Source organism: Lutra lutra, chromosome 16 (genome assembly GCF_902655055.1).
Source record: "Lutra lutra chromosome 16, mLutLut1.2, whole genome shotgun sequence".
NCBI lineage: Eukaryota > Metazoa > Chordata > Mammalia > Carnivora > Mustelidae > Lutra > Lutra lutra.
Window position 1 is genome coordinate 20,095,895 of NC_062293.1, and position 19,213 is coordinate 20,115,107.

Genomic DNA, 19,213 nt, shown 5'->3' on the forward strand with positions numbered 1-19,213 from the left:
TTCATGTCCAGTTGAGCAGGTATAGTGGGGTGTTGCTTTATGGTTCTAACATGGAACTTTAGGGAGTAGATTGTGATGGCTATACATTTGTATCCAAGTTAAGCAATTAAGTAATTAGTCTGTTTTTTAAATTAACTTATAACATTGGACTTTATTATAAAAAGTGGGTGTCTAGGGCGCCTGGGTGGCTCAGTGGGTTAAGCCTCTGCCTTCGGCTCAGGTCGTGATCTCAGGGTCCTGGGATCGAGGCCTGCATCGGGCTCTCTGCTCAGCGGGGAGCCTGCTTTCTCCTCTCTCTCTCTATGCCTGCCTCTCTGCCTACTTGTGATCTCTCTCTCTCTGTTTCAAATAAATAAATAAAATTAAAAAAAAAAAAAGTGGGTGTCTAGGGGCACCTGGCTGGCTCAGTTGATACAACATGTGATTCTTGATTTTGGGGTTGTGAATTCAGTCCCCACACTGCAGGTAGAGAATGTACTTTATTTTTTTTAAAGATTTTATTTATTTATTTGACAGAGATTACAAGCAGGCAGAGAGGCAGGCAGAGAGAGAGGGGGAAGCAGGCTCCCCTCTGAGCAGAGAACCTGATGTGGGGCTTTGATCCCAGGACCCTGGGATCATGACCCAAGCTGAAGGCAGACGCCCAACCCACTGAGCCACCCCGACGTCTTGGCCTTTCATTTCTTATTGAGGGTGATACCCACCGTGGTTATAATGCCTCAGCTACCACTTTCGTTCCAGCCAGTGCTCAGTATACATGTACCATGGCCCAAGCAGCATCTGTCCTGTGGCAGATTGGTCTTGGGGGTAGTAAGGACAGGGGCAACAGCAAAGGTGTGGTAGCTGAAAATGTTTGGGAGGTGCCTAAGAGGAAGGGAGACATTGTTTAAAAAAAATTGAATCAGTGCCAAGCACCACCTCTGGTGTCGTCAGAAGGTTCAGTTTATTTATGGAAACATATTGGCCTGATGGGGGCAATTACCTCATTCTGACATTCTCATTGCTTTACTTTATTGAACTTTTTCTTCTTTTAAAAAAATTATTTATTTATTTACTTATTTGAGAGAGAGGGTCCTCATGAGCAGGGGGAGGGGCAGAGGGAGAAGCAGGTTCCCCGCTGAGCAGGGAGCGTGATGCCGGGCTCCATCCCAGGACCCTGGGATCATGACCAGAGCTGAAGGCATACGCTTAACTGACTGAGCCACCCAGGCGCCCCTCAACTGAAAACTTTTTTTTAAATAATTTTTTAATTTTTTAATAAACATATAATGTATTATTAGCGCCAGCGGTACAGGTCTGTGAATCGCCAGGTTTACACACTTCACAGCACTCATCATAGCACATACACTCCCCAATGTCCATAACCCCACCACCCTCTCCCTACCCTCCTCTCCCCGGCAACCCTCAGTTTGTTTTGTGAAATTAAGAGTCTCTTGGGGTGCCTGGGTGGCTCAGTGGGTTAAGCCTCTGCCTTCGGCTCAGGTCATGATCTCAGGATCCTGGGATCGAGTCCCGCATTGGACTCCCTGCTCAGCGGGGAGTCCGCTTCCCCCTCTCCCTCTGCTGCTCCCCCCACTTGTGCTCTCTCTCCTTCTCTCACTCTCTGTCAAATAAATACATTCTTTAAAAAAAAAAAAAGGTCTCTTATGGTTTGTCTCCCTCCCAATCCCATCTTGTTTCATTTATTCTTTTCCCACCCCCCAAGCCCCCCAGGTTGAATCTCCACTTCCTCATATCAGGGAGATCATATGATCGTTGTCTTTCTCTGATTGACTTATTTCACTAAGCATAATACCCTCTAGTTCCATCCACGTTGTTGCAAATGGCAAGATTTCATTTTTTTGATGGCTGCATAGTATTCCTGTGTGTGTGTGTGTGTGTGTGTGTGTGTGTGTGTGTACATATACATATACCACATCTTCTTTATCCATTCATCTGTTGATGGACATCTAGGTTCTTTCCATAGTTTGGCTATTGTAGACCTTGCTGCTGTAAACATTAGGGTGCACATGCCCCTTCGGATCACTATGTTTATATCTTTAGGGTAAATACCCAGTAGTACAATTGCTGGATTGTAGGATAGCTCTATTTTCAGCTTTTTGAGGAAGCTCCATGCTGTTTTCCAGAGTGGTTGCACCAGCTTGCATTCCCACCAACAGTATAGGAGCGTTCCCCTTTCTCCGCATCCTTGCCAGCATCTGTCATTTCCTGAGTTGTTAATTTTAGCCATTCTGACTGGCGTGAGGTGGTATCTCATTGTGGTTTTGATTTGTATTCCCTGATGCTGAGTGATGTGGAGCACTTTTTCATGTGTCTGTTGGCCATCTGGATGTCTTCTTTGCAGAAATGGCTGTTCATGTCTTCTGCCCATTTCTTTTTTTTTTTTTTTAAAGATTTTATTTATTTATTTGACAGACAGAGATCACAAGTAGGCAGAGAGGCAGGCAAAGAGAGAGGAGGAAGCAGGCTCCCCGCTGAGCAGAGAGCCCGATGCGGGGCTCGATCCCAGGACCCCTGAGATCATGACCTGAGCCGAAGGCAGAGGCTTAACCCACTGAGCCACCCAGGCGCCCCTTCTGCCCATTTCTTGATTGGATTATTTGTTCTTTGGGTGTTGAGTTTGATAAGTTCTTTATAGATTTTGGATACTAGCCCTTTATTTGATATGTCATTTGCAAATACCTTCTCCCATTGTCAGTTGTCTTTTGGTTTTGTTAACTGTTTCCTTTGCTGTGCAAAAGCTTTTGATCTTGATGAAGTCCCAGTAGTTCATTTTTGCCCTTGCTTCCCTTGCCTTTGGCGATGTTCCTAGAAGAAGTTGCTGCAGCTAAGGTGGAAGAGGTTGTTGCCTGTGTTAACTGAGAACTCTTTTCAAAACAAAATTACTTTTCATTGACTTGGAGAATCTCCGGCAGGTCCTTGCTTATACTTTTAAGCCTGTATTCTTAGAATTAGCTTTGTTTTCCCTAAACAGCCACATTCCCCCACATTTCGGTCTGACTTTAGGCTTGTTGTCTATACCCTCCAGTGCACACCCTTAGAAGAGGGGTAGGGTGGAAAGAAAGGAGCTGACATGCTACGTATTTTACTAACTTCTTCAGAAATATCTCGACAACCATGAGAGGTGGGAATGATATCTCTGTTTTATAGACGAGGAAGAGGAAATCTGAAAGTTATTTTTCAACTTCACATACGTCTGGGAGATAACAGATTCTGGAACTTGGCTGATGCCACGCCCAAATCACCATCCCAGTGCAGGAGAAGCTGTGATGTGTGCTTCCAGAGGCAGAGACTGGGGATGTGTCTGTATTACTGTAAACTGGGAGAAACACAGAGGATCCTGTGCAAAGCATCTTTTATCCCTAATCGCAGACCCGATGCCTGTGTTGGGTAGATGGGGTGTTCCTAGGTGGTTTGCTCCTCCTAAGGCTTGCAGTGACCCTGTGGATGCTTTGGTTTACAGTTGGGACCCCTGATTGCCACAGGATGGCCCAATGGAATCAGCTACAGCAGCTCGACACGCGGTACCTGGAGCAGCTTCATCAGCTGTACAGCGACAGCTTCCCGATGGAGCTGCGGCAGTTTCTAGCTGCTTGGATCGAGAGTCAGGATTGGTAAGTCCTTCCTGAGAAACTCCCTAGAGTGTTGGGTTTGGGTTTGAGTCAAGAAACCTAACCTGTTCTAGCTTAACTCTGTGCTATTTCATCAAAAAACTTAAGGGTATAGGTGATGGGGTGAAAGCAATCAGGAGATAAAGATAGACTCTCAGTCTTGCAAAACGTGTTCTATGTTAGAAGTGTGTGCAGGCAACTGTCTCTTGGCACCTGGGACAGCAGTCTGCTTGGTGGTAGATGTTTCGAAGGCTGATTTGGATCTCGTCTCCTTGGCGAGAGCCTCTGTGTGTTCTGACACTCCAGGGATGTGCTACAAATATATTTTATCTCAAGGAGAGTTCTCCCATGGGTAGAGATTTGGGTATGTAATTCTGATTCCTCTTTAATTAAAGGAAGGAGACACAGAGTTAAGAGAAACAGACTCATTCATAGAGATGATGACCCAGAATTCCAAGGACTGTTTCTTCATTTTTTTCCCCCTTCTTTTTTAGAGAGAGAGTAGGGGAAAGGGCAGAGGGAGAGGGACAGAGGGAATCTTTTTTTTTTTTTTTAAGATTTTATTTATTCATTTGTCAGAGAGAGAGAGAGCCCACAAACAGGCAGAGGCGGAGAGAAAAGGAGGCTCCCTCCCGAGCAAGGAGCCCGATGTGGGACTCGATCCCAGGACCCCAGGATCATGACCCGAGCTGAAGGCTTTGGCATTGGCTTACCCAACTGAGCCACCCAGGCATCCTGACAGAGAGAATCTTAAGCAGGCTTCATGACGCTGGGATCATGACCCCAGCTGACCAAGAGTTGAATGCTTAACCGACTGAGCCATGCAAGCACCGTTTTTTCCTTCATGTTAATGTGTTCAGATCTACCTATTAATTTTCATTTAATTCAGGACTATGACCTAGTTTTTCTAGAATTTGAAGAGGGTCCAGGGAGGTGAGTCAGAGATGATAGAGATGGGCCATCCTGATCTGGGTTTGCTTATTTGTTACTAATAATCTGACTGCAGAGCTGACTGAGAATTTTAAAAAGCCAAACAGCGTATATGTCCACTTCACTTGAGTATTTTTTTTAAGATTTTTTTTTTTTAAGATTTTATTTATTTATTTGAAACAGAGAGAGAGAGATCACAAGTATGCAGAGAGGCAGGCATAGAGAGAGAGAGGAGAAAGCAGGCTCCCCGCTGAGCAGAGAGCCCGATGCGGGCCTCGATCCCAGGACCCTGAGATCATGACCTGAGCCGAAGGCAGAGGCCTAACCCACTGAGCCACCCAGGCGCCCTTTTTTTTAAGATTTTTTAAAAATTTATCTATTTGTCAGAGAGCACAAGTAGGCAGAGCAGCGGGCAGAGGGAGAGAGAGAAGCACGCTTCCCACTGAGCAAGGAGCCCGTTTCAGGGCTCAATTCCAGGACTTCAGGATCATGACCTGAGCCGAAGGCAGCTGTTCAGCCAACTAAGCCACCCAGGCGCCCCCACTTGAGTATTTTATAAGTATAGACTATGGCAATGGCTAATAGTGTCTGGAATAATTGTTAATAATCATTGAATTCATGATATGTCTTGCTGCTGAGCAAGGTGAATCTAAAGTGAGGAGTGGGTTAAAGTATCAAGTTTGTCTTGTTTTTTTCCCACCTTGATGGTGATTTGTCCGCATGCGCGCTTATGGGGTGTGTGTGTGTGTGTGTGTGTGTGTGTGTGTGCGCGCGCGCGGGTGTGTGTCGGTTTCAGAATCGTACTGTATCCTTCTTCCTTTTCTTAGGGCATATGCGGCCAGCAAGGAATCACATGCGACTTTGGTGTTTCATAATCTCCTGGGTGAGATTGACCAGCAATACAGCCGTTTCCTGCAGGAGTCAAATGTTCTCTATCAGCACAATCTGCGGAGAATTAAGCAGTTCCTCCAGGTGGGATGCGAAACTGACCCTGCGGAGTAGGCTGTTAGCTTTCTGTCCAGGAAGTATTTCTTTCTTCATTTGCCTAGGTAATGAGATCCTATCTTGTACTTTAAATCAAAGGAGAAATTACTAGCCCTTCCTCAAACCTCTGTATACCCACCCTTGGGCATCATTATCTGAGATACCCTTTTTTTGTCCGCTGGAGACATAATTGTTACATTAATCATCTTCTATTAGTATATCTTTAAGACTAAATTTTTTTTTTTTTTAAAGATTTATTTGACAGAGAGATCACAAGCAGGCAGAGAGGCAGGCAGAGAGAGAGGAGGAAGCAGGCTCCTCGCTGAGCAGAGAGCCCAATGCGGGGCTCGATGCGGGGCTCGATGCGGGGCTCGATCCCGGGACTCCGAGATCATGACCTGAGCCGAAGGCAGCGGCTTAACCCACTGAGCCACCCAGGCGCCCCATCTTCTATTAGTATATCTTAATGACATGATCAGAACTAGTAGTTTCATAGGAAAATGACTTTTTTTTTTTTTGAAGAGAGGAAGGGGTGGAAGGAGCAGAAGGAGGGAGGAAGAATCTTAAGCAGGCTCCACACCCGGGGCGAGCCCCACTCCAGCACTGGTATCATGACCCTGAGATCATGACCTGAGCCGAAATCAAGAGTCAGACGCCCCACTGACTCAGCCACCCAGACAGCCCAGATGATTTATTTTTAAATGTTAAATGTTTGACTGTAATCAGATACTCTTGGACAAGGTCTGTCACCTCCATAGGACACCAAGATAACATATTGTCCAAAGACTCAGTATGCCCTCTGTCACAGAAGGACAGCTCACTGTGACGGTCTTTTTTCTGTTCTCCCCTTCATCTCCCACTGGTGGCAACCAGGCTCTGAGGCCCTCATTTTATTGTTTCATGTAGTAGGTGTAGTATTCTGGGTCCACAGCTCCTTGGTCTACTGCTACTTTTCATTCTTTCTCTCCCTCTTATAGAGCAGATATCTGGAGAAGCCAATGGAGATTGCCCGAATCGTGGCCCGGTGCCTGTGGGAAGAGTCCCGCCTGCTCCAGACTGCAGCCACTGCAGCCCAGGTGAGACATGGGAAGAAACAAAGCACCCTTGAAGACGCGCTTCCCTTCTTGTGTGCAGAGATGGGCTCCCTCTTACACAGTCATAAAAGTGTGCAGCAACCTCCGTGGGAAAAGTGGATGCGTGGGGTTTTTCTTTTTTTTCTTTTCTTTCTTTTTTTTTATTAAACATTTTATTTATGTATTTGACAGACCGAGATCATAAGTAGGCAGAGAGACAGGCAGAGAGGGGGGAAACAGGCTCTCCGCTGAGCAGAGAGCCCGATGCGGGGCTTGATCCCAGGACACTGGGATCATGACCTGAGTTGAAGGCAGAGGCTTAACCAACTGAGCCACCCAGGGGCCCCATGTGGGGTTTTTCTTACAAACAATGAAAAGAAGTTTTTTTTTTTCTTGAGTACATAATGCATGGTCTTTTTTAAAAAAATTAAAATTTGACACAATAGTATAAGGAAGAAAGTTGGGTTTTTTTTAAGATTTTATTTATTTATTTGAGAGAGAGAGAGATGAGTGAGAAAGCATGAGAGGGGAGCTTGGAGGGAGAAGCAGACTTCCCATGGAGCCAGGAACTGGACACGGGACTCGATCCCAGGGCTCAAGGACCTGAGCGGAAGGTAGCTGCTCAACCAACTGAGCCACCCAGGCACCCTAAGGAAGAAAGTTTTACAAAAATCTGAAATGTCCCTCCTTCTCTTTATTATCTCTTCCCAGGAGACCAGTGTGAATAGTCTGGTATATATCCTTCAGTACCTTTCTCCAGGCTCATATAAACTACAGAAAATAAACACACACGCACACTATATTTAAATGAGTTTACTTCTCTGTATCTTGCCTTTTTCATTTAATATTACATTATGAAAGAATGTTGGAAAGCTGGAGACAAAATTGTCATTATTTATAGATAGATAGGTCTTCCTGTAAGATCCAAGAGAAATAATTTAAAAAAAAAAGCCATTGGCATTATTAACAAGAGTTTAGAAAGATGACTGCATTCAAGGTAAGTATTTTAAGAATCCTATGTAGTAATGTAATAGCAACAATAACCTGTTAGAAAATGTCAGGAAAGAAAAGATCTGATTCATAATAGTAAAAACACTTGTATATAGTATGCATGTATAATTGATATATATGATAAAATGACTGGAAGGTTATATATTGACTCATCACAGTGGTTGGTTATAGGAGGCTTTTTTTTACTTTCTCTGAGGGGGTTTTATTTTCTTTACTATAATCAGAGACTTTTTTTTCTTCCCTGACCCCATGTTTTACTATTTATTTACTTCTAAAGATTTTATTTATTTATTTGACAGAGAGAGAGATAGTGAGAGAGGGAACACAAGCAGGGGGAGCTGAAGAGGGAGAAGCAGGCTTCCCACTGAGCAGGGAGCTGGATGTGGGGCTTGATCCCAGGACCCTGGGTTCCACCTGGGTCAAAGTCAGACAATGACTGAGCCAGACAGGCACCCCTGGCCCCACTTCTTTAAAAAACAATTTGTGCTAAAATACACACAACATGAAACTTACAATCTGAATCTTTTTTTTTTTTAAAGATTTTATTTATTTATTTGAGAGAGAGAACGTTGGGGGAGGGAGTGGCAGAGGGAGATAAGAAGCAGACTCCCTGCTGAGCAGGGAGCCTGATGCAGGGCTCAATCCCAGGACCCTGGGATCATGACCTGACCCAAAGGCCGATGCTAAACCGACCGAACCACCCAAGGCCTCCTCTGATATATTTTCAAGTGTACACTTAATAGTGTTGGAGTTCAGTTACATCGTTGTGCAGCCATCTCCAGAACTCTTTTCATCTTACAAAACTAAAATCTAGACCCATGAAACAACAGTTCTTCGTTCCCATCTCACCGCAGCCCCTGGCAACCACCACTTTCCTTTCTGTCTCTGTGAATTTGGGACCTCATAGAAGTGGACTCCTACCCTGTATTTTTGTGCCTGGGTCACTTTCCTTACCATAATGCCTTACTGTTCATCCTTGTAACACATCTCAGAATTTGCTGTCTTTCAGAAGCTGAATGATGTTCCGCTGTATATAGACCACATTTTGTTTACACATTTCATCTGTTGAGGGACACTTGGATGGCATCCGCCTTTTGGCTATTGTGAATAATGCTGCTATGAACAGAAGTGTACAGTTTTTTCTCTTACAAGACAAAAATGTAGGAGGAACAGACAAAAAAGGACATCTAAGTCAAACTGAGGGAGTTGGGGAAGGTATCACAGAGAGAGAGAGAGATTGGGTTTGAGCCAAGACTTAAGGCTGATGACAAGTACACCAAGCTGATGAGGAGAGAGCACTCCAGGCAGAGAGAAGATTGTGTGCAGACAGGGAAACATGAACGCGTGTATTGTTGGGAGGAGCTGTGGAAAATTCCGCATCTGGTTGGATAAGGAAAGGTTAAGGGCCATATTGTGAACATCTCTTTAGTCAGTCATGCCCAGCAGCTGGGCTTTGGAAGAGCAGTTTATCACAAGGGTTCAAGGGCCAGGCTGCCTGGGTTTGAGCCATGTAGCTCTGCCCCTTGCTGGGTAACCTCAGGCTGTGGGAATGTGCCTCCACAGGAATGGTCATCCTACTTCACTTCATAGAATTACATTAACTCGTGCCTGTAAGTGCTTAGAGCCTGACACATACATGCAAAGTAAACATGAACTGCTCTCCGCTATTGCTGTCACAGTCATGGTCATCATCGTTGCGGTCACCACTACTGTAAGAAATGAGAACCCACTGAGGAACCCAGAGCAGAGCACTGATGTGCTCAGATGTGCATGAGGGGGAACTGATAACACTCATTGTTTGAGACACCAGAGACAGTCCAGTTTGCAAAGAGGTACTCTCCCTTGTATCACTGGAGTTCTCTGTTCTGAAGAACCTTTATGTGTTCATCCTGTCCCATAAGATAAAAATAAAAAATTTAAGCCAATTTGGGTAGAGGCTTCCAAATTTATCACAAAAGGCAAGGGAACAGTGGGTTCCCTGCGGATGTTCCCAATCTTACAGATCCAGGGTTGGCAAACAGTGCCCGTGGCCTCAGTCCAACCTGCCATGCCTGTTTTTATAAATGAAATTTTGGTGAACACAGCCACACCCATTTATAAACACGTTGTCTCTGGTTGCTTTCGTGCTGTGGGGACAGAGCTGAGTCTTTACAGCAGAGACTGGATGACCCAGAAAGCCAAAAATACGTACCACAGCCTTTATAAGGGAAAGTTTGCCACCCTTGATCTAGAACTACAAATTGGATACTTGATGTCTTAATGCAGGCCTTCCTGTTATTTTCTCTTTTTACATCATCTGGCATGTTCTTAAGTGTCTTTTATGGGTAGAGCACCAGGAGCTAGGAAGACGAGTAGATGTGAGCCCTTCCAAGCAGGGCTCTCAGTCTAGTTGGGATGATAGGTATACAAACACTCAAAGCAAGAGAAACATAGAGGAAAATGTGAGTAATTTTGCCTACAGAAATTGAATAAGGTTTTATTTTTTTTAATTTTTTTTTTAAAGATTTTATTTATTTGACAGAGAGAGAGAGAGAGAGAGATCACAAGCAGGCAGAGAGGCAGGCCGAGAGAGGGGAGGAAGCAGGCTCCCCACAGAGCAGAGAGCACGATGCGGGGCTCGATCCCAGGACCCTGAGATCACGACCTGAGCCGAAGGCAGCGGCCTAACCACTGAGCCACCCAGGCGCCCCTTGAATAAGGCTTTAAAGGAGAGCAGACAGTTGCACTGAGTTTGAAGGTGAAGGAGTTCGGGTGTCCTTGGGCGGAAGCGCATGCCAGTCTGAGCTAGTGGTGTGTGGGGAGCATGCTGTGTGTGGGGAACAGTGGGTAGTTTGGGGTGACTGAAACACAGGGTCGGCTTCCCTTGTCATCAGGTTGCGTTGGTATGTGCTGCGTGGAGATGTGTATCTGTACCTGGAAGCAGAGGGAGCTGGTAGGTTTTACACTCGTCTTGGAGGTGGGCTTCTGTGCATGGCAATGAACCATATCTGTTTCCCTTTAAGTGCAGTACCAATTTAGAAATAGACATGGCAGTCCAAAACAGTAAACTGTCAGCTGTATTGTTGATAAACAAGACTGGAAAATGTGGTTTGGGCAGGTAACCATTGGGGATTTCTGATGCCTGCCCCTGTGTTAGATCTGGGCTGTGGTTTGCAGGACAATATATCCCCAGCCATCCTTATGGACCCACCGAACACAGAATGAGAGGCCCCTAGAACGGCTTCTAGAAACCAATCCCTTGCTCCTGCCTTGTGTGTGCCGCAGGAAGGCAGAGGTGGAAGAGAGAGGCACCAGCTAAAGTGCTGGGCTCTTCGAAGATCTGTGCGTGCAGTCTTTCTCCTAATCTCCCCAATCAGATGAGTCACTCCCACTGTGAAGAGAATAAATAGGGGTGATGGTTGCCTTCCTTGAACTCAGGGAAGTTGGTGTTTTGTGGGCTTGGATGGGGACTGTTGGAAAGGGAGAGAGTGGGTCCCTGTAGGACTGGCATGTTTGGGTCTACTTTGGAGACGCCTGGTAGCAGTATAGAGGACAGATTGGAAATGAGAGACTAGAGGCAAAGAGATCAGTAGTTGGAGCTTGAGCTGGGCCAGTGGAACTAGAGATCTGTTTGTGAGATTATGGAGCCCAGAGCCAGGAGGATTTGGTGATTCAGTGCGAAATCTGTCTTTGAGATGGAGATTTTCTAATTTGGAAAACTGGGACTATGATGTCTTTCCTCAGTCCCGTACCAATATGTACTGTCTTGATCACGGCAGCTTTTTTTTTTTTTTCTTTTAAGATTTATTTAGGGACATTTGGGCAGCTCATTTGGTTAAGTGTTGCGTTTGGCCCTGGTCATGATCCCAGGGTCCTGGGATCGAGCCCCATGTCAGACTCCTTGTTCAGCGGGAAGTCTGCTTCTCCTTCTCTTTCTGCCCCTCCTCCCTGCTTGTGTTCTCTCTCTTGCCCTCAAATAAATAAGTAAAATCTTTAAAAAATAAAAAATATTTATTTGAGAGCAAGAGAGAGCAAGCACTTAAGCAAGGGGGGGGACAGAGAGAGAGGGAAAGAATCTCTAGCACATTCCCCATTGAGAATAGACCCTAACATGGGGCTCAATCCCACGACCCCGAGATCATGACCTGAGCTGAAATCAAGAGATGGTTGCTTAACGGACTGAGCCACCCAGGCACCCTTATTGGTCTTTTTGGGATCAGGTATCTTACTCCTTCTTTAAAAAAGTTTTTATTGATTTACTCATTTTAAGTAATCTCTGTACCCAGCGTGGGGCTCGAAACCATGACCCTGAGGTCAAGAGTCACATAAGTCCTCCACCTAAGGCAGCCACGTGCCCCAGATATCCTATTACTTTGACGAAATGTACCATGTTCACGTTTCATGTGCTATTTGACCTTTTCAGGGTACATCCAGTGAGGTATTCTCTCTTAATAACGCATTTCTCCTCTGGGATGGTGGTTTTTTGTTTTTTGTTTTGTTTTGTTTTGTTTTTAAGATTTTATTTATCCCTTTCACAGACAGAGATCACAAGTCAGACAGAGATCACAAGTAGGCAGAGAGCCAAGCAGAGAGAGAGAGGGAAGCAGGCTCCCCGCTGAGCAGAGAGCCGTATGCGGGGCTTGATCCCTGGAGCCTGGGATCATGACCCGAGCCGAAGGCAGAGGCTTTAACCCACTGAGCCACCCAGGTGCCCCTGGACGGTGGTTTTTTATTACGCCACCAAAATGTGTCCGATACCACCTACACTAAATGGGCATCCTAGATCTACTGTCATAATTGTTCTGAATTTTTTTTTTAAGTTTTTTTTAATTCATTCGAGAGAGAGCACGTGGGAACATGAGACAGCACGTGAGAGCACGAGCCAAGGCGAGGGGCAGCAGGAGAGGGAGAAGTCGGTTTCTCACTGAGCAGGAAGCCAAACAGGGGGCTCAATCCCAGAACCCTGGGCTCATGACCTGAGCTGAAGGCAGACACTTAACCAACTGAACCACCCAGGCACCCTGGTTCTGAATTTTTTTTTTTAACATACTTAACGTAGAATGAGGTTTTTGAAGGTAGGGACCATGTCTTAGCTCAACGTGTGGTCCCCTAGTCCAACAGAGAGTGGCTTTAGAGTTGGCCTAAGGTCAAGGCAAGGACACGGGCCAAACTTTGGGGGAGTGTCCTTGCACCACGCTGACAACGCCCAGCTTGCGGCCTGTATCCCTTCCCCTCCCAGTGGCAGCAGCACCTCAGCCAAACAGGAAGGGTGGTGGGTAGGATGGCACTGGACAGATCCCCGTAGTTCCTGTGTTCATGTGTGTGTTGATCTCCTTTTCTGACAGCAAGGGGGCCAGGCCAACCACCCCACAGCCGCCGTGGTGACAGAGAAGCAGCAGATGCTAGAGCAGCACCTACAAGATGTTCGGAAGCGAGTACAGGTGAAGCAAGTCGTGGGCAGGAAGCCTTTCCTGGGGGACATTGCCTGTGGGTCCTGCGTGTGTCTTGTTTGAGGTTTTGGCTTCATTTTAATTCTCAGAAACTTTCCTTTCCCTCTTCCCAGGAAACTCTTGTTCACTTCTCCCTTTTTGTTTTGTTTTGGTGTGTTTTGTGTGTTGGTTTTAAACAGGATCTAGAACAGAAAATGAAAGTGGTCGAGAATCTCCAGGATGACTTTGATTTCAACTACAAAACCCTCAAGAGTCAAGGAGGCAAGTGACAGTTAGAGACATTAAAATCTGCTGGAGAAAGTGTGTCTGTTACCTGAGTCCTGGGACTCGTGTATCCAGCGCCTGCTCAGACTTGGTGGCCGGGGTGGAGGTGGTGCACAGAGGGCCTCTGGTGCTTCCGGGAGGGTTAAGGACACAAGTATTCCATCGAATCAAGGGGGTTTTCCTTCATCCGCAGACATGCAGGATCTGAATGGAAACAACCAGTCAGTGACCAGGCAGAAGATGCAGCAACTGGAGCAGATGCTCACGGCGCTGGACCAGATGCGACGGGTAAGAGCTCAGACCAACCTTTCCTGCCTGCACCATCCCCCCGCCCGACCTGGGCAGTCACGGCACTTCCTGGCAGAACTTGCCTGGTTTCTAATGAGTTCCTTCTCTGGAATTGACTAAAGAATGTGGTTAGAGACGGTCTGAGGAAATGTTTCCTGACTTTGTTTGGGTTTCCAACCAGAACATCGTGAGTGAGTTGGCGGGGCTGTTGTCCGCGATGGAGTATGTGCAGAAAACTCTCACGGACGAAGAGCTGGCTGACTGGAAGAGGCGGCAACAGATTGCGTGCATTGGAGGCCCTCCCAACATCTGCTTAGATCGCCTCGAAAACTGGTAAAAGATGACAGAGGAGTGTTTCCTTCTTTTCCAGAACGCTGTTCTAAAATTATGGTCCTAACTGCAGACTCAGGAGTGGACTGCATCTCACAGGTGCAGACTTGGATGGACTCAGATTAAGCCTAGGGGCACCTTGGTGGCTCAGTTGGTTAAGCGTCTGCCTTTGGCTCAGGTCTTGATCCAGGGTCCTGGGATGAAGCCCCGCATTGGGCTCCCTGCCCCGTTGGGGGTGGTCTGCTGCTCCATCTCCCTCTCCATCTACCCCTTGCCTGGCTTGTGTGTGCTCATACTGTATCTCAAATAAATAAATAAAATCTTTAAAAAAAAATAGTTAAGTCTGAGAGTTAAAATCTAAAAAGTTTTACTTTATTTGGACAATTTCTTTTTAAAGATTTTATTTATTTGACAGAGACAGTGAGAGAGGGAATACAAGCAGGGGAAACGGGAGAGGGAGAAGCAGGTTTCCTGTGGAGCAGGAAACCCAATATGGGGCTCCATCCCAGGATGCTGGGATTGTGACCTGAGCTGAAGGCAGACGCTTAATGACTGAGCCACCCAGGCGCCCCTGGACAATTTTTTAATAAAATTTTGTTTATGTTGCAATGTCTTAAATATGTTTTTATTTATTTGAGAGAGAGAGAGCATGCACATGGAAGGAAGGGCAGAGGAGGAGGGAGAGGGAAAGAGAGAATCCGAAGCCAACTCTGTGCTGAGTGTAGAACCCCATGCCTGAAAGGTCACGACCTGAGCTGAAACCAAGAGCCAGACACCCAGCTGACTGAGCCACCCAGGCGCCTCTGTTTTATTTAATAATTTAAGGGGCGCCTGGGTGGCTCAGTGGGTTAAGCCGCTGCCTTCGGCTCGGGTCATGATCTCAGGGTCCTGGGATCGAGTCCCACATCGGGCTCTCTGCTCAGCAAGAAGCCTGCTTCCCTCTCTCTCTCTGCCTTCCTCTCCGTCTACTTGTGATCTCTCTCTGTCAAATAAATAAATAAAATCTTTAAAAAAAATTTTTTTATTTAATAATTTAAATAAAGCTTTTGGTTTTAACTATGTAGCACAGACCAAAGTTTGAATTTTAGTTATTCTAATAATCTTAAAGTGATGCATGCTTTTTATAAGGGAAAAAAGTTGATACACAGAAAATTAATAAAGAGAAGAAAAGTCTTTTAAAAACCCATCATTCAGGGGTACCTGGGTGGCTCAGTGGATTAAAGCCTCTGCCTTCAGCTCAGGTCATGATCCCAGGGTCCTGGGATTGAGCCCCGAATCGGGCTCTCTGCTCAGCAGGGAGCCTGCTTCCTCCACTTCTGTCCCTGCCTGCCTGCCTCTGGCTACTTGTGATCTCTGCCTGTCAAATAAATAAATAAATAAAATCTTCCCCCAAAACCCAAACAATCATTCAGAGGTCCCTACACATGGAATTTTGGTGGCCATCCCCCTTGCCATCCATATGTTATTGTACCTATGGACATAAAGATAGTCATCTCTAGGGGCGCCTGGGTGGCTCAGTCAGTTAAGTATCCAACTCTTGATTTTGGCTCAGGTCCTGATCTCAGGGTCATGATATCAAGCCCCGTGTCGAGCTGTGCACTTGGTGCTGAGTCTGCTTGTCCCTCTCCCTCTGCTCCCCCATCCCAGTGCATGCGTGCTCTCTCTCTCAAATAATACATTAATTAAATCTGAAAAGATGGGGTGCCTGGGTGGCTCAGTGGGTTAAAGCCTTTGCCTTCGGCTCAGGTCATGATCTCAGGGTCCTGGGTTTGAGCCCTGCATCTGGCTCTCTGCTCAGCAGGGAGCCTGCTTCCCACCACCTGCCTGCCTCTCCACCTACTTGTGATCTCTGTCAAATAAATAAACAAAATCTTTTTTAAAAAATCTGAAAAGAAAATATGGTAGTCATTTCTACATTTTCACATCAGTGGAATCATTCTTTATCTGCTCTTTCCCTGTTGTTCATGCAGCATGTCCTTAGTGAGCATCCTTGATGTGCAAGGCCCAGCAGTGCCCATAATGCGCCAGCTTAAACCATGAGAAACTTGACCTAAAAGGACACCCAGCAGGTGTAGAGCATGAAACTGGAAATTTAGGACAGCCCTACATGAGAAAGCCTGCTTGTTCATATCCTCAGTAACCTTGAATTTTATTAATTCACTGAAAGCAGTTTTAAGTGCTTTTTAAAAAATACATTTTATTTTTTTAAGAGATTTTTATTTACTCATTTGAGAGAGAGAGGATGAGAGAGAGCACAAACTGGGGAGAGACAGAGGGAGAAGCGGATTCCCCTCTGAGCAGAGACCTTGACATGGGACTCAGTTCCAGGTTCCTGGAATCATGACCCGAGCTGAAGGCACATGTTTAACTGACTGAGCCACGCAGGCATACCACATTTTTTTTTTTTAAAGATTTTATTTATTTGTGAGAGACAAAGAGGGAGACGGGGGGAAGGGCAGAGGGAGAGGGAGAAACAGACCCCCTGCTCAGCAGGGAGCGCAGTGCAGGACTTGATCCCAGGACCCTGAGATCAGGACCGAGCCCAAGGTAGATGCTTAACTGACTGAGCCACCCAGGCCACCTTAAGTGCTTTCTGATCAGGGAACCAAAAATCTTAAGTTCTGGGAATGGGAGAATGTAAGTGCCAGAAGAGAGTCAGGGAGCCCAGAAATTCCAGCAGCTGTCCTGTTCCTACCTGCCCCCGCTACCCCCACCCCCAGCACATCTACATCTTCTCTCTGAGGTCTTCTAGTCTTTATTAATCATGCGCTTCAACTCCTTCTGTCATGCATGGGGTCATGAAGACCCGCGATGGTGAAGGGACATGGCCAGGGTTGCACAGATAGTGGCAGAGCTAGCTCAAACCCATCTTCTTGGGCTGTCTAATTGCATTTCCCCTGTCCTACATTTTGGTACAAGGACAGGTTAGGATGAAGACAGCAATGCCACGTTTTATATTTCATGTTCTTCATAATTCAAATGCTTGTTCGAATGCTTGTCACTTCTTCATGCTTCTTGGGAGTATAAGGTTTTTTTTTTTGTTTTTTTTTTTTAAGATTTTATTTATTAGAACAAGAAAGTATGAGGAGAGCATGAGGGGGGGAGGGTCAGAGGGCGATGTTGGAGAAAGCTCCCAGCTGAGTAGGGAGCCTAATGCAGGATTTTGTCCTAGGACCCTGGGATCATGACCTGAGCCAAGGGCAGATACTTAACAACTGAGCCACCCAGGTGCCCCTTCTTTGGGGGATAAATTTTAACACTTCTTCCTCTGTGCCTAGCTCTCTCTTTGAAATGTTAAATTTTAGGAAGGGACTGTTTTGTTTTGTTTTTTTTTAAGATTTTATTTATTTATTTGACAGAGAGAGATCACAAGTAGACGGAGAGGCAGGCAGAGAGAGAGAGAGAGAGGGAAGCAGGCTTCCTGCTGAGCAGAGAGCCCGATTCGGGACTCGATCCCAGGACCCTGAGATTATGACCTGAGCCGAAGGCAGCGGCTTAACCCACTGAGCGACCCAGGCGCCCAGGAAGGGACTGTTTTTAAAAAAACAAAATAGATTCCCCTTTTCATATTTTTACTTTAATATTTTAGTAAGCTCTATGCCCAGTGTGGGGCTTGAACTCATGACTTGAGATCAGGAGTCACATGCTCTCCTGACTAAGTCAGCCACCCCCCCCCCGCTTTTTCTTATTTAATACCACTGAATTACACACTTAAAATGATCAATTTTATGCAATATATATTTTACCACAATAAAAAAAAAATTTCCCTTTATGATTTGAGGGGTCTGCATGGTGGTGTTTGTATCTGTGGGATTCCCTGCCTCTTCTCCAGCTCCCTGGTGTGCACTCACATGGGTAACTAATAGCTTTCTTATTTTATTGGCAGGATAACCTCATTAGCGGAATCTCAACTTCAGACCCGCCAACAAATTAAGAAACTAGAGGAGTTGCAGCAGAAAGTGTCCTACAAGGGGGATCCCATCGTACAGCACCGGCCAATGCTGGAGGAGAGGATTGTAGAGCTGTTTAGAAACTTAATGAAAAGGTAACTTAGAATTCTGGTTTCTTTCCCTTATCCTCTTGCTTCGGAGGCACAGGACGAAGACCGGTTCTCTGTGAAGCATGTGGACCGCTGTCCCTCTTTTTGCCTTTCAGTGCCTTCGTGGTCGAGCGGCAGCCCTGTATGCCCATGCACCCTGACCGGCCATTGGTCATCAAGACTGGAGTCCAGTTCACTACCAAAGTCAGGTGGGCCCCGCTCTTCCTCTTTTGCTAGATATTTTATTGAGAGACGCTCTTAGGATGAGAGCAGAGTTGGTGGCCACGGTTGTCCTTTCCAGGCGTCACAGGCGGTAGGATGGCAGGTATGGAATTTGTTGACATAATACCAGCTTGCTCCTTGATTCTCCTGTCAAAAGCCAAGGAATGGTTACCTCTTTTGGAGATTACTGGGCTTGGTCCTATAATTTCAGGCTTGTAGTCTTAGGCTGTTGTGTCTCCTTCTGTCCTGCAGCAGAGGCAGAATAATGCTGGTTATTTTCTGTTCTTGGAGTCTACTTTTCCCTAAGGATTTTAAGAGAATGAGTAAGGCTTTGAGATCCAGAAGCTAAGAAGCCCCGGAGCAGATGGGTGGTGTGCCTTGTGGGGGGGTGGGGTTGGAGGGGAAGGAGGTGGGGGGGCGGGAGGTATGTGTGTGGCTTTCACACCTAAGTAAGAACAGGTATGTTGGGGTTTGCCCTTCTGCAGTGAAATTTCCCTCTTCAGAAACTTGGTGTTAGGTTTCAGGTTTAACAGAAAGAACACCAGCTGCGGAGCTCGTATTCCTGTAATACTTCTCATGAAACGACTTTTACTATTCTTTTGTGAATCTCTCACAACTTTGTCCAAGTTCGAGGTTCTTAGGCTTTCTTTCAGTACCTCTTGGCCCGAAGAGGTGATACTCGGCATAAGGTCAAAGACGCACTACTAGCAGGAAGAGGAATTTGGGATTATGCTTTTTTCACCTTTTAGAAACAAAGGGTTGTGAATTTTTATATTCCTCTAAATAAGAGTTGCTTGGAGGGGAGCCTACTGACTTTTTTCTTTTTTAACTGATATTTTTTTTCTTTACTCAAAAACTTTTTTTTCCCCTTTTTTGAAACAGATTGCTGGTCAAGTTCCCTGAGTTAAATTATCAGCTTAAAATTAAAGTGTGCATTGACAAGTAAGTACTCTGTATCTTCACTCTTCTTTTTTCTTTTTTTCAAATGAGAAACAGAAATGAGAACTTAGATAATCATGTGACCTTAGAGAC

At 45.8% G+C, this 19,213-nt stretch overlaps 1 protein-coding gene across 5 annotated transcripts in view; it reads left to right on the forward strand.

Moving 5' to 3' along the window:
• Window positions 1-19,213, forward strand: part of STAT3 (signal transducer and activator of transcription 3) — a 74,132-nt gene that overhangs the window by 38,181 nt on the left and 16,738 nt on the right. For 4 of the 5 annotated variants that reach the window (XM_047706673.1, XM_047706672.1, XM_047706674.1 and 1 more), the window contains exons 2-11: window positions 3,464-3,614; window positions 5,369-5,513; window positions 6,503-6,601; window positions 12,934-13,029; window positions 13,218-13,299; window positions 13,496-13,590; window positions 13,772-13,923; window positions 17,807-17,965; window positions 18,076-18,168; window positions 19,064-19,123. In XM_047706673.1, coding sequence (XP_047562629.1) covers window positions 3,487-3,614; window positions 5,369-5,513; window positions 6,503-6,601; window positions 12,934-13,029; window positions 13,218-13,299; window positions 13,496-13,590; window positions 13,772-13,923; window positions 17,807-17,965; window positions 18,076-18,168; window positions 19,064-19,123 — 1,109 coding nt within the window. In that variant the 5' untranslated portion in view covers window positions 3,464-3,486. Of the gene's footprint in view, window positions 1-3,463; window positions 3,615-5,368; window positions 5,514-6,502; window positions 6,602-12,933; window positions 13,030-13,217; window positions 13,300-13,495; window positions 13,591-13,771; window positions 13,924-17,806; window positions 17,966-18,075; window positions 18,169-19,063; window positions 19,124-19,213 lie in introns of those variants that run through there. The other variant, XM_047706675.1, reaches the window with a different exon arrangement.